Consider the following 13826-nt stretch of genomic DNA (forward strand, 5'->3'; position numbering starts at 1 on the left):
ATTGGTAATTCCAGCCCAGCCATTTTTTAAAGATTTTATTGGGAGGGGAACAGGACTTTATTGGGGAACAGTGTGTACTTCCAGGACTTTTTTCCAAGTCAGGTTGTCCCTTCAATCTTAGTTGTGGGGGTTGCCGTTCAGCTTCAAGTTATTGCCCTTTCAGTCTTAGTTGTGGAGGGCGCAGCTCAGCTCCAGGTCCGGTTGCTGTTGCTAGTTGTAGGGGGCGCAGCCCACCATCCCTTGCAGGAGTCAAACTAACAACCTTGTGGTTGAGAGCCCACTGGCCCATATGGGAATCGAACCGGCAGCCTTCGGGGTTAGGAGCACGGAGCTCCAACCGCCTGAGCCACCGGGCCGGCCCCCAGCCCAGCCATTTTAAGGCAAGCAAGCTGAAGCTAAAAGAGTATAAGTGACTTGACCAAGGTCAAACAGTGAAAAAATCAGGACAACCCATTTTCCCCAACTCCATATCCAGTGTTCATTCTGTGGTGCCTTTGTGGGGTCTTAGGCAGGTGAAACCAAGTCTTGGTATGTGTTCTTTGTAGGAGCTTGAACTGATTGAACTCTTAGGGTTTGGTACAAATTTGATAGACTCAGAAAACATGAAGCTTTATTCTGGTTCAAATAGATTCACTAATTGTTGCTTTCAAACTGCTAACATTTCTATTTTGTTGGGGGTTTAGTAAATAAGTGTTGTTTCTCCCTGTGTAGCTTCATGGTTTGGTTCAAGTTCTTGGTTCTTTGAAATCTTCCACTGGCATTTTTATTTTTGACAAAAGTACTCAGAATCCAAGGTGGTTAACAATGGGAATTCATTTGATAAGATCAATCAGGCTTGGTGATGGCTGCTGAGAAGGAGCTCAGGTGGACTAGAGAACCATTAGTGCTTACATTCTGGAGTTTGAAATCAGGACAATGGAAACATTGCAATGTTTTTTGGTGTATATGTTTGTGTGTTTATATTTCTCAGGATGCTCTGATGTTTTCATTTCTGTTCTTGCTATTCTGGGTTGAAACTGCTGCCTCCCACCTCATTGCCTTTTGGGACATGTTGTCAGTCGTGTTCTTGTTATGATCCTCATCTTTTGACTGTGGGAAAAGAAGGTAACAAAAGTTAGTCTTCCCTGTCCTTTTTCTTTTGCTTTGAATGGCCATTCTTAGGAACTTGGGGGAATATGAAGTTCAAGCTTAAATGTGTGGAGGATTTTAGTTGCAATGACCAAAGGCAGAACATTGTGAAATACAGCCTTTGTTCCTTTCTTACTAATGTGGTTTCAAAAATTAGGGAAGCCTCTGCTGAACCTGAAATTGGGCTGACAATTATATTGGTGGTCAGCCATGCCACAGGTAAGGCTGTGGTGGAGGGTTGCAGTGATGAGGCCCCTGGAGAACTGTATCCCACCTGCTTAGCTTTCCACATGCCAAAGGAAAAGTGAGTTCTGGTGCTAGGGTTGTCAGTGCTTTTTCAAGCTCTTGACTTTTTACCTAAGCAGTTGGAAGGCTAGGATTGCAGCTGTGATGGTAAAAGGTCCATTCCCAGTAACTCCAAAGGCAACCACTTTCTACGAGATGAGGTTTTGGATGATTCCATCAAGTGTGTTTATTTCTGCTCAGAAAAATATTCTCACTTTAGATTCATTTTTTTCATCCTCCCTTTCCCTCTCCCCTCCATGTTTCTCTTCTCCCCTCCCTAATTCTCTTCTCTCCTCTCTTCCCCTACCCTCTTTTAATGGCTCACTTGCTCTTAGCTACCAGTCACTTATCTCTTGGTGATTCATATTATCCATTTTCCCCTATTGATTTCACATTGATTTTTCCCCCTATGCCTTTTCTTTCATTTTTTATTGTAAAATACACAAAACATGAAGTTTCCCATTTTAACCATTTTAACTGTACACTCGGTGGCATTAAGTATATTCACAGTGTTATGTAACCATCACCACCAAATTTCACATGGATTTTGGATTTGTATTTTACTGACACTTTTAGTATTAGCAGTGACATTCAAAGGGGGCAATTAGAAGAACTTCTCTTTCTTCTCACACGAAGTGGGATGGGCACTTTTTTGAGGACACAGATGGCATTGGAAGGAGCCAAGGGTAACTGACATCTGATATTGTTGCTATAGCTCCCACTTTTCTTTTGGCTGCTTCAGATTTGGCCTATGTGGACAGACACACACTTGGGTAACCACCATACAGATGGAAATCAGGACATGTGGGATTTGGCTGAACCAAAGGTCCCCAAACATTGCCTGGATCATTGAGTGCCCCAGGTGTGGCCACCCCAGGACTTCATGTGCTAAAATTGTGTCCCAGCTTAAGCCAGCTGGTCACTGTATATATAGTATCAAGGCAGCTTAGAGACTCATAAAGCATGACTTTGGATTTTTATCTTTTGGATTTAGATTTAACTAATCAACCTGAATCCTGCCTCCATACACTGGACAGCGAGGATGTACCAGGTTAATAGAAAGATTTGTCAAAAGGTGATGCACACTGTCCAGTAGCTTGAATTTTAGATGGGACATAATACTAGACCATATAAAGAAAAATGGACTGACTTTTCAGAAAGGAAAGAGGAATTAGAGGTCTTCAGCCTCTTTAATAAACTATTGATGTATTATATATCAGATTTATTTTGTTTCCTTTTCAAAAAATTTCTCCTCTGTGGAATTTTAAGAGCAAACAGTATTTCCTTCTAATTTTAAAATTGGAAGAATTGGAGAATGTTTCATGAAATTATATTGGTCCTTTCTCTTCATTTTCCTTATGTGACAGAGGTGCCTCAATTCAGCCATTTAGGCAAGATTTGCTTCAGGGTATAATAATAATAATCCATACAGTTTTATAGGTCTTTATAAAAGGGTTTTGTTTCTATCATCTCATTAGCTTTTCATAACAATCCTGTGAAACAGTCAGGGTAGGTACTATTATGTCCAATTTATAAATAAGGAACTTAGGCCCAGAGAAGTTAAGTGACTTGTCCAGGGTAACACAGCTAAAAAGTTATAGAACTAGAACCTGAACCTGAGTTTCCTGGCACCCAGCCCCAGTACTCCTTCAACTGTGTTATGTTTCCTTTCTAAGAGACCATCTCCTTTTTGTTCATACTCAAAATTAATTTTGAAATCAGTTTAGAAAAATTTGCTTCAGTTTAGCAGATGAGTAAAGCTGAAACACTTACAGGTAGGTGAAGTATCTTCTTAAGTAAGGTCACCTATGGAGAGCGTCCTACACATAGCTCTTAACTTTTCACCTTGATTTTAACTGAACTATTTTAAGGTATACATGAATTGCTTTTCAGTGTTAAATGTATGCACAAAAGTTGTGTGATCCACTGATAATAGGTGTGAAAGCTGCACCTGGGGAATGGGACTAGGGATGAAAAGTTGACTTAAACTAATTAGCTTCTTGCCTTTTGTTAAGAGATGTCATGTGCAATAGAATTTAAGTTCTTTATTCTTCCTTTGCTTCCATCCTTTTAAATACAATTCTTTAGGGGAAATTAGCAAATATTCATTTTGAATGTTGATTTCTCAGGAACAAGAGTAGTTAGAAGAAAGAGAAAGCAGAGTGGTGACTTTCGATGCTCTGTGAGAGTGGGCAAGCATTATTTTGCTAGGGACTGGGAGCTAAGATTTCTCCTAAGGCATACAAATCGTAAAGTTCTGATTTGTCAACTGCATGCTGTTTCTTTAGGCACTGATGTATGAAATCCTGAACGAATTCTCCAATGAACATACCGCTAATTGCTTCTCCACCTGCTCTCCAACCTCCTGCACCCCACCCCCTCCACTCCCAATTCAGCCTATAAGTGTCCGTCACTGGAGATGGATGGTGACACATGCAGTAATAGCAATTCATAAAAGCTAGTTCCAGCCCTTGTCTTTAAGACTCCTGGATTTTCTACTGCCTGCTTTTGTGTGAGTGAAGTGGATGGAAGTGCTACTGGCATCAGAGTCCACGTCCCTGGCCTCTGTTGCTAGAGCTCAGTTGCTGGGCTGGAGCTGAGCTAAACAGAAGCATCGGATCTGAGCTGAATTGTAGCTGGGTTTTTTTCCCATTAATGGGGGGGGTGGGTTAGGAGTAGTGTGTAGTGGGGGCTTGGGGTGGTTTGGCTTCTTGTGGAGAGAAGAGGGTAAGGGGAGAATAACTCACGGCAGGATATACAACGTGAAACAGTTCCCTGAAGAGTATCACGATGTTCCTGGTACAATATACAGGTATAGTGTGTTTTATTTTATCTGAAATTTCCCTTTTGTTTCAAAGTGCATTTCTCTTCTTTTTACCTCCAGCTCAACTGTACTGAAGGACAAATAAGGTTTAACGTGCTAAACAAAATAGCTGCATAAAACATGCCTGCCCCTAGCTATAATGTGTGTAGCAGATTGCTGTGCAAAATACGGGTTTTCTATTAAATTGGTAGTCCCTATCCCTTAATTGTGCATGTTTCTCTCCTATATTCTTGTATTGAATTTCTCAAGTCTTACGTTTGCAACTGGTAGTATGTGATGGAGCCTAGAGTGTTTGCACAGAAGGCACAGTGCTTTGGAAGCAAAAAAGCAATTTTTAAACACTTAATATGTTGTGTTTCTCTTGAGTTCATTAACTCCTGTTTTTCTTTTTTTTCCCTCCTGCTTTTCTTAATTGATTGTCTTGATTTATTAAGAGTAAGGAAACCTCAAATAGGAAGCATTGAAGACCACATTTGTTTGGTAAATTTATTTTTATTTCGTCATTTAACTCAGATTGATGAACATTATATATTGTTATTTGTTTGTTCTCCTGGTAGAAAAAGAAGTGCTAGAAACAGCAAGGCTAAAATTCCAGCTCCAAACCATCTGTATTGTAAAATATTATTGGACCAGAAGTGTTCCTTACATATTCTCCTATGCTTTCAGAAAAATATTGGTCCATAATAATGAAGAATTTGAAGAATGATCAGGTTTTGGTAAATGTTGTTTAAAAGGCTTCTTATACAGCAGTTAGACAGAAAGGATCCTTCCAAATGAAAAAACCTTGAGAAAGTTTCACTTTCTTGCAGAACAGAACAGAAGCTTAGTTCCTATAACCACGTTTTAATAAGTTTGAATATCATTTATTGTCAAGGACTTTCACCTCCATTCTTGCTTTATTGTCCTTAAAATATTGTGCTCCTGTGCTTAAGAGCTAAAAGATCATGTTCTGTTTTGATGCGTGACTGTTTGACAGTTGATTTTGCTCCTCATTAATTGGACAGCATGCAGATGATGTGGAGAAGTGAGTGACAATATTTCAAGGTTACGCTGAAGAGCATACAGTGAACCTTAGAGCCTGTACCAACAACTGCTGAATTGTCTGCAATTAAAGCAACAACAGATTTGTGTAGTCTCCCTGCAGCCCATTTATTTGAATTTATAGCTTCAGTTTCTTCTTTGGGTCTCAGTTGGTTTGTTTCACTAAGTGTTGAAGAGTTGTGCTTGTTGGATGTTTTCTCCATACTTGACTCTAGAAGAACTGTCGTTGTACATTTTTAAAGTGAGAAGTTGTTGAGGTTTTTCTCTTTAGATCGAAACTAGAGAATGTCTCCTTTTCTCCACTACAAAAGTAAATAGATATATTTCGTGGAAAATGTTGGTTTGTTCAGTAAATAGAGGTTTCTCATTGACCTGTGTTACTGGTTTAAGTTTCCGGCAGGGAAAAATGTTAGATTTTGTTATGCTGTGGAATTACTATATATGGGAAGAACTTCTCTACGTTAATATGCATAAAACTGTTTATGTTTAAAAAAAGTGACATTATCTCCTTGCCATTTCTCAATTCCAGGATGGCCTAATGAATAATGTCAAATCCAATTAGGTGGCTTTTATGACTGAATTTTATTTATATGCTAATAGTGAATACATGTTTAATTTCTTCATGGTTTTTCTCTATTAAAAATAACTTATAATTGTAGTAGAGTTGTTGGTTATTGACTCATAATGGATGTGGTATAAAACATTTACACAGTGATTTAACATATACTTGATCAGTTTATCCTTATAACAACCCTGTGTGAGATCCAGTGGTGTTATGATCTCTATTTCATGTGTAAGAAAATTGACACTGAGAGGATAAATAACTGGTCTAAGGTCGCACATCTAACAAGTGGCAGAGCCCAAATTCATAGGTTAGATCAGGGCTGTCCAAACTTTTTTCAACGTTTTTCACCAAGGGCCATGTGCGGTAAAATACACAAACAGCTGGGCCACCCACTCGAGGTGAAGTACGTATTGCCTCACTTGGTTTATTTAAGTAAACTAAATATATTTTTGAAATTTGCTGCGGGCCAATAAAAAATGGATTGCGGGCCGCAGTTGGCCCACGGGCCACAGTTTGGACACCCCTGGGTTAGATGATCTGAGTCAAGAATCTGTGCTTTTCTCCCCCTTATACCAGGCTACTTCTCAGTTGATAGATTCAGGGTAAATTTGACTGAAGCTACTAATCACGAAAACTAAATTTAGTCATTTACTAAAAAATATGTAATTTGATAGAACTCTAGAGATTTTGTCAAGTTATTTTAATCCATTTATTTTAATATGTAAGTACTTTCCAGATTAAATTTACAGATGTATAAAAAATATTAGTATTTTGATTAATTTATAGTCTAGTATGAATGAAGGGATTGTCTTATGAAGTTACTGGGAAGTAAAATATCAAATCAGAATGGTTAATTGGAGTAGTTTCCTTCCAAGACAACAGTTCGTTTTTAATATTCTGCACAAAAAAAACACCATGTGATTGTTTTTATAAAAGTCTGTGTATTTTAAAATATACTAGCCATGAATGTGAAGTTCTATTCATTTTAAAATTTGAGTATTTTATCCAGATCAACAGAAAAAAAATATATACAGCTAACTTGGTTTCACATTTTCTTCTTTCTTTTCTTTTCTGTTCTTTCTTTCATGTAGACCAGCTTTCACATCTTTTTAAATTTCCAAATGGTGTCTCAATTGTAAATTCATTGGTTTAATGGGAAAATAAAAAATATACTTTCTGTCCCACTGAAGAAGGGAGTACTGTCTAAAATTGCATTATCACTTCAACAGATGAGCCCAGGTACTTGAGTAGCTCATACTAGTTCTTTGGTAAAGCATCTTTTAAAACGTCTTCAGGAAATGTTCTTAAAGCAGTCATTTTTAGATGTGAATTTATTAGAGACTATCCCCATGTACTGGGAAAATGACTAGATGTTCATACTATAGACAACTCTTCAGCATTAGGGCAGGTATTGTTATGACCTGTTTATGAGACTTTAGAAAGATGGTAATGGATATATTGTTTAATATACCACGTAATTAGAATTTAAACTTATCTGAGATGATATCTTTATACTTTAACATATCTCAAAGCTATTCTTATATTATTATTCCACTCTAGCAAAAAAGAAGGGAGGATGATACAAAGTCCTTTTATCATTCTTCAAACTTAAATAAAATTTGACACTTAAAAAATACAGTAGGGAACTTGGGGGAATGGGTCAAGGTTAAAGGGAGGAGAACTGGGAAAACTAGGCATGTGATTGGAAACTCCATATTAAACTTGGTTTCAAGTGGCAAATTTCCTGTGCAGTTGGAAGCTCTGGATAACACCCCTCACTCTATTCCTCTTTCTGGGAACAAGCACTCTAAATATAAATGAAAAAGAGCTTATTGGGGCTTTTAAAGAAATTGACATTTTTCTGATTGGTGAAAGAAAAAGCCTTTCATCTGCGAAATCATTTTTTCCTGTGTTGTTTAAGGCCCAGATAAATTAGAGCAATTAGATTTCTAGGTTCTGGTTGTTCAGGGAGCTGAAGTTGGTTGTCTGGTGAATTTTTTCCTGTAGTACTACTCTGAGTGTGTTTTAGGAGAGTGAAAGGCAGGTCTTATAGGTGGGGGTATAAGGGATGGTATACACCAGCCAGTGGTGTGCTAGAGTCAGCTTGCACTAGCTTACTGAAGGGCATCATTAGGGATATTTACAAATTTAAAAATTTACTAAATCTGTTTTCCTAAGAGGACTTAAGATACTCAGTATGAGTAATAGTTAAGGCATGCTGTCTATGCAAGACAAGATACTGCAGATGCCTTTTGGTCTGCTAAACTATATTAATTGCCATCCCTTAGATATAGCACTGATGCTTTCAAGGGTTATCAAACATAGCACAGTTAAGTGTGTCTCCTCTACCCATACATACACCTGATAATAATAGCTAACGTTTATTGAGTGCTTACTCTGTGCCAGGCCATGTTGTAAATACCTTATATGTATAGACTCATCAACCTTCACAGTATTCCTTTGAGGTAGGTAGTATTATTTCCATTTTAAGTGTAGAAACACCGAGACAGAGTTTAAGCAACTTGCCTACCAGGTCACACAATTATTAAGTAGCAGAATCAGAATTTAATGACAGGATTTCTGTCTCCAGAGGCTGTGCTCTTAACCACTATGTAATACATGGTATGTCTTTAAGGACGCTTCAGTGAAGAAGCTGTTTGCCCACTCGAATGCCACCCAGAGCAGATAACCCATTGTCCATGTCTTTAGAAGACTTAGACAATGTAGAGCTATCTGCTCACCAGACTGCTTGAAATTCTCCTTTCTTTCTGACCTTCATTGCTGGTATTCTATATTGCCAGAGACATGGTGGATCATTGCATCCCCAGCAGCTTTTCTAAACACAGTCACTACTCATGTTTTTTTCTTCAGATTGTCAGCCTTTAAAAAATTTATCTTTCATAGTCTGTTGCCTCTCTCTCAGTTCTCAGCTTTTTGCAAGAACAAACATTGTCAACCAGAGTAGTTTTTCTTCCATGCATCCTAACAACCAAATCATAGCACATCTTTCCTATATCTACTCTCTCTCCACTCCATTTTATGCCTAGCTGTTAGTGTTCTTCCTAAATACAGATCTTATCATACCACTACTCTCCTCAAACCCCTTCTAAAGGATTTTTTCCCCCAAAGAGACATTTAGGGGTATTCATGACTTTGTCCCAGGCACCCGGAGTGCATTTATACCCCTATCTCACACTACACCACCTTCTGTAAAATCCGTTCACTAGCCACTCTAAACCACTTCTAAATCACCAGGTATCCCCCAAATTTTCAAGCTCGTGTGCTTTTTCTTCATGCTGTCCTCTATATTTTAATTGCCATTCTTCCACATCTCCGACAACCCTAGAGCTACTCAACATTTAAGGTTCAGCACAAATGACACCTGCTACTTTATTATAATACTTAATTTTGGTCTATCTTCCCCCACTAGACTGAGTTCCTTGAAGTGCAAAACCTTATTCTACTAGTCTCTTAGTACATAGCCTAGTGCCTTGTATATAACTCAGCACTTACATGCAATATTCAGGTCTTCAGAAACTGTTAACCACCAAAGAGATTTTCTGCTCTCTTTCTAGTTCAAGGTTCAAAACTGTTCCCAGAACCTGAGAGTTCCAGAAGCTGAACAACTAGCTGGCTTCTACCCTGCATAGATATTCTGAAATATTCTGTCCAAAAGATTTTTTTGTTTGTTTCTCGTGCAACTGTCTTCCTGATTTTTTTCTCTATATTCATCCTTGCTTAGATTACTATACCTTGAAAACTCTTTCTTTTGCCTTTGTGGAATACTTTGCACTTTTGTAGAGAGACAAGGGCTTGCCTATGTACACAGATTCATATTAATCTACACAAGAAAAGGAATCAGAATGCATAATCACAGTATTTCTCAAAATGTGGTTTAGGGACTACCTGTGTTAGCATTACCTAGGACATATGTTTAAAATGCAGATTCCTGGACCCCCATCCCAGACCTACTGAATCACTCTCTGAGTTACCTGCATTTAGAAAGGCCCCAGATGATTATCGTACAAGCAACTTTTGAGAATCACGGTCCAAAGTAAAAAAAAAAAAAAAAAAAAAAAAAAATTCCTAATTTATATTCTCTATGTATATGAATATTCATTACATTGTGGAAAAACTATCATTAAAATGGTTAGAATTTTTAATCTAACATTGAAAGTGTTGGTCTCCTGGTTTCTGACCCAGTGCTGTCCAGTAGAACTTTCTGTGATGATGAAATACTCTAAATCTTCACTGTCTAACACAGTACCACTAGCCACCTGTGGCTATGGAGCACTGAAATGTGGCTAGACAACTGAGGAACTGAATTTTTAATTTTATTTCAGTTGAATTAAATTAAGATTTAAATAGTTACATGTGTTGATTGGATGCAGCAAGCTTGGCTATCCAGAAGGAATAATTCTCTTAGGAGTCTAGGTGGCCACAGTGACCATTGTATCAATGGGAAATAAAACAGAACATTGTTTCCTTTGACATATAGGCCATTTCATTTCTTATTTTGAATAATTTAAATTTTAAAAAAGGACTAAAGTTACTCTCAGGAGTAATTTACAAATTATGATCTCAATTAAATTTAAATGAGATCTACACTCTGCATTTCTCATTAGTACTATTTTTCCTATTGGCTTGCTATTGAGAACTGACTGTTAAGCCTTGGTTTCTGAGCTAAGGATGAGGAAGCTGAGTTAACCAGAAGAAAGCTCTCCTAACTCCAGTGTTTAGTTCATGGACACTTTTATGCATATTAGCTCTCATAGACCCATTATTATCTTTTGGATTGATCAGCTGCTTGACCACTCATTACTCACTACTTTTCAGTTTTCATTTTTTCTCTGACAAATCTTCCTTGAACCAGTAGTGTACTCTTTTCTGGATGATTTCATTATTTAAGATAACATGAATACTTTGGAAGAATTTGAATCACAAATGGATTGTAGTCTCTATATAAAGATACATACATCTAGGTACTCTGTTTTATTATTGTGTGGAGGTCATCATGTGTATTAATTGTACTTCATGGCTTTCTAAAAAGAACCCAGTGTCAAAGTCTATAGTATTGGGAAAAACACATAGGTAGAATAATATACTTGACTACTACTATCTGTGGAAACTATATGATAAATAATTAGGCCTGCTTGAGCAGCCCTCTGTTGTCTAGATTCCAGTTGTTTGTACTCTTCTCAGTTGCTAAAAGATTTAGCACATCTTGAAATTCCCTTCTCACCCTTCACATTCTTCACTTTCTTTGGCTCTACTTTCTGTTTTCAACGGACAGCATTGCACTCCGCCTTTTTGTACCATTCAAACTCGCTCCCAGAATCTGTTGTTGTATCCAGCCTCACTGAACTGCCTAGAGTTCAAAACTGGTGTTTTAGAGTACCACGCAGGGCCACCCTGGAGCACTCTGCAAATAGGTTCTTTTGTTTTGAGGACTAAAGAGATAGTGCCAAAGCTACAGTTTCAAGAAATGCGTAAAGACAAAACCCATTTGGATCTAAAATACATTTTAAACTCCTTTCTTCTCCCTTCCTCCAAACTACGTCTTCAATTTTCAGTGACATTTTTCTTTGTTTAGAAAGCTAGGCATTTATACTTTCACTGAGAAAGTTCACTCTGATCAGGACCCTTCATAATTCATGCCAGGGTGGAGAAGAAGGAAAATATGTTTTAAAGGTAAGGTATATTTTAGGACTATGCTAGCATCTTTATATAAGTTATTTAATTTAATTCTCATTAACCCTCTCAATAAATGTTGGTTGTCTTTACTCAAGGCTGTATATTCTGCTCATTTGCTTATAGCTCCGTGTTCAGACTCCAAAGACTGCATTTCTGTTGTTTTTTAACTTATGTATACTTAGGAATGGTCCCTCCCCCACCTCTCAATCTCTCTGTCTCCCCTTCCCTCCCTCTACACCCACCTCTGTCCCACTTTCTCTCTATCATAAACAGGAGGGTTTCATAGCACTAGGGTGTTCCCTAACAAAAATCCCAGATCAGTATCAAGTGAGGGGATGTAAAGAAAACATTCCCTATGTTAATTCTCTACCGAACAGGAGTTGAGATGTGCCCAGTTAAAGCTTTTGATGAAGAGGTTGTATAGAAAGCCTTCTTTACATTCTCTATACACTCTACTCATTGCCACACCCATGCCCTACCCTACAGTGCTAACCCTTGCTGCTAAATATGGTTGGTGTTTTCCCAAACACTGCCATTTGGTTTGGAGGTGGGGCAGGAATTGCAAAGAACTACAACTCTGTTGTGCTCTCCTGAGTTGTGGAAATTTGGCCAGGTTATTCAGTGGAAGTTGTACAATCTGGATTCATCTAAATTTGTGATAAGGAGCATAAATAATATAAAATAAGTGTCACAATCCATATTTAATAAAATCACAATAATCTGCAAGTATGTCAAACTATTCTGGAGAGGTTTTCAGGTGGCATATTACATTTTTTTCTTCCTTATAAATATACAAATAGGTCATCATGGAAAGGTAAATTTGATTCATGCTTTTAAAAGTCTATAGATGGCAGGATATAGTAAAGTATATTAAGAGTGTGCAATATGATATGGCATTTTAAAAGCCAACATGGTTTTGAGTAACTGACACAGATATGGACAAATAACTTCTTGAAGCAAGGTAGTAAGAATCCCTTTTTAATTGGTAATAAGACTATGCCCAAGTTCCTATTCTCTGGAATTCAGATGCTTAAAATGGAAAAAGAGCAATTGAAATGCGTAAGGAATCTCGAAAGAGTGATTTATGAGAGTGGGATACAAAGTAAATACAATAAAGACAGCTTGAGTAATTCTGAATATTGGCGTTCATTGCTATTTTGAGTGGTGTGAACAATAAAGAGCACAATCTGGCAGAAAAAGGGATAAGCACAGGCAGAAATATGACCATTGGAGAAATGAGCCTGGGATTCTAGTAGTATCTTTCCCCCTTCCTCGTAGCATTCCCTGAGTGCCCTACCCATGGGCTTTGTGAGGCTTTTAACAAGAAGGAAAAGAAATGGTCTGAAGGAATTGAAGTGGCAAGGGCATAATTGTCAAATATTTACAGCTATTTAAAATAAAAAGAATCCCTACCTAGCAGCGAACTTTCCAGAACATTTTCTTTGCTGGCCTCACATCAAGACCAGATGAAACACAAGCTGTGGAGAAGAACCTCACTCTAACATGGAATACGATCTAAGGCAATGCCCTTCTTGGAACTTCTCCATGGGGATTTATTACTGGAAGTAACAGAAGGGCTATGTTAGAACATTAGTACACAGTTCCAAGGCATGAACCCTGAGGCTGAGATTTATAGTAAGGCTCTGGTGTACTAGCTGGACAATGAGTACAATTTCATTGCAGATGTTTTCCACTTGAGATTTTTGATACACAGTTTTTGTATATGCCCAGGATGGCAGTGAGCCAGGGTAAGTCAGTCAGCACTAGTATTTAGCTAGCAGCTACTATATGAGTTGCCTGTACTTGACCAGTTCAATGAGGGAGGTACTTGATTTGAAGGTGTTTAGCCATTTCTGATCCAATGACACTTTTGGTAAGCTGACCCTCCCAGGATATTAAACTGCCCCTTGCTGTTGTGAAACAGATAATGAATAAGCAACTTTTCTCATTGTATCTGGACTTTCCTTTTTCAGTATAGAATCATTCCCAGTAGCTCTGAAATGTAGTGTTGTAGAGGACTGCTACCCCATGAGGTTTTAAATTGAGATCATAATGGACCACCTGACAAGTGATTCCACTTGATGACCCCAAGTTAAAGTTATTGACAGAGAGAAAAGCATTGCAGAACAGAATGCCAGTTTCTTATGGCATTCGTGGACTTAGGCCAAAATATTTTAAACCTTCAGCCAAAGGATTCATTCTGGAGCATTGAAAGCAACTTGTAAAAATCAGCAGCCTGTGTATTCCATATCTGGTGAAAGGACAGAGGAGGGTGGAAAGAGAGAAAAG

At 37.9% G+C, this 13826-nt stretch overlaps 1 protein-coding gene across 11 annotated transcripts in view; it reads left to right on the plus strand.

Moving 5' to 3' along the window:
- The window catches only part of ENOX2 (ecto-NOX disulfide-thiol exchanger 2), a 454293-nt gene that overhangs the window by 19159 nt on the left and 421308 nt on the right, over nt 1–13826 (plus strand). For 2 of the 11 annotated variants that reach the window (XM_033118181.1, XM_033118191.1), the window contains exon 1: nt 4185–4225. The exons of 7 other annotated variants lie outside the window; for them this stretch is intronic. In XM_033118181.1, the coding sequence (XP_032974072.1) occupies nt 4204–4225 (22 nt within the window). In that variant the 5' untranslated portion in view covers nt 4185–4203. Of the gene's footprint in view, nt 1–4181; nt 4226–13826 lie in introns of those variants that run through there. 2 more of the 11 variants (XM_033118198.1, XM_033118266.1) reach the window with 2 other exon arrangements.

The sequence above is a fragment of the Rhinolophus ferrumequinum genome, chromosome X (assembly GCF_004115265.2).
Source record: "Rhinolophus ferrumequinum isolate MPI-CBG mRhiFer1 chromosome X, mRhiFer1_v1.p, whole genome shotgun sequence".
In the NCBI taxonomy this organism is placed as follows: Eukaryota; Metazoa; Chordata; class Mammalia; order Chiroptera; family Rhinolophidae; genus Rhinolophus; species Rhinolophus ferrumequinum.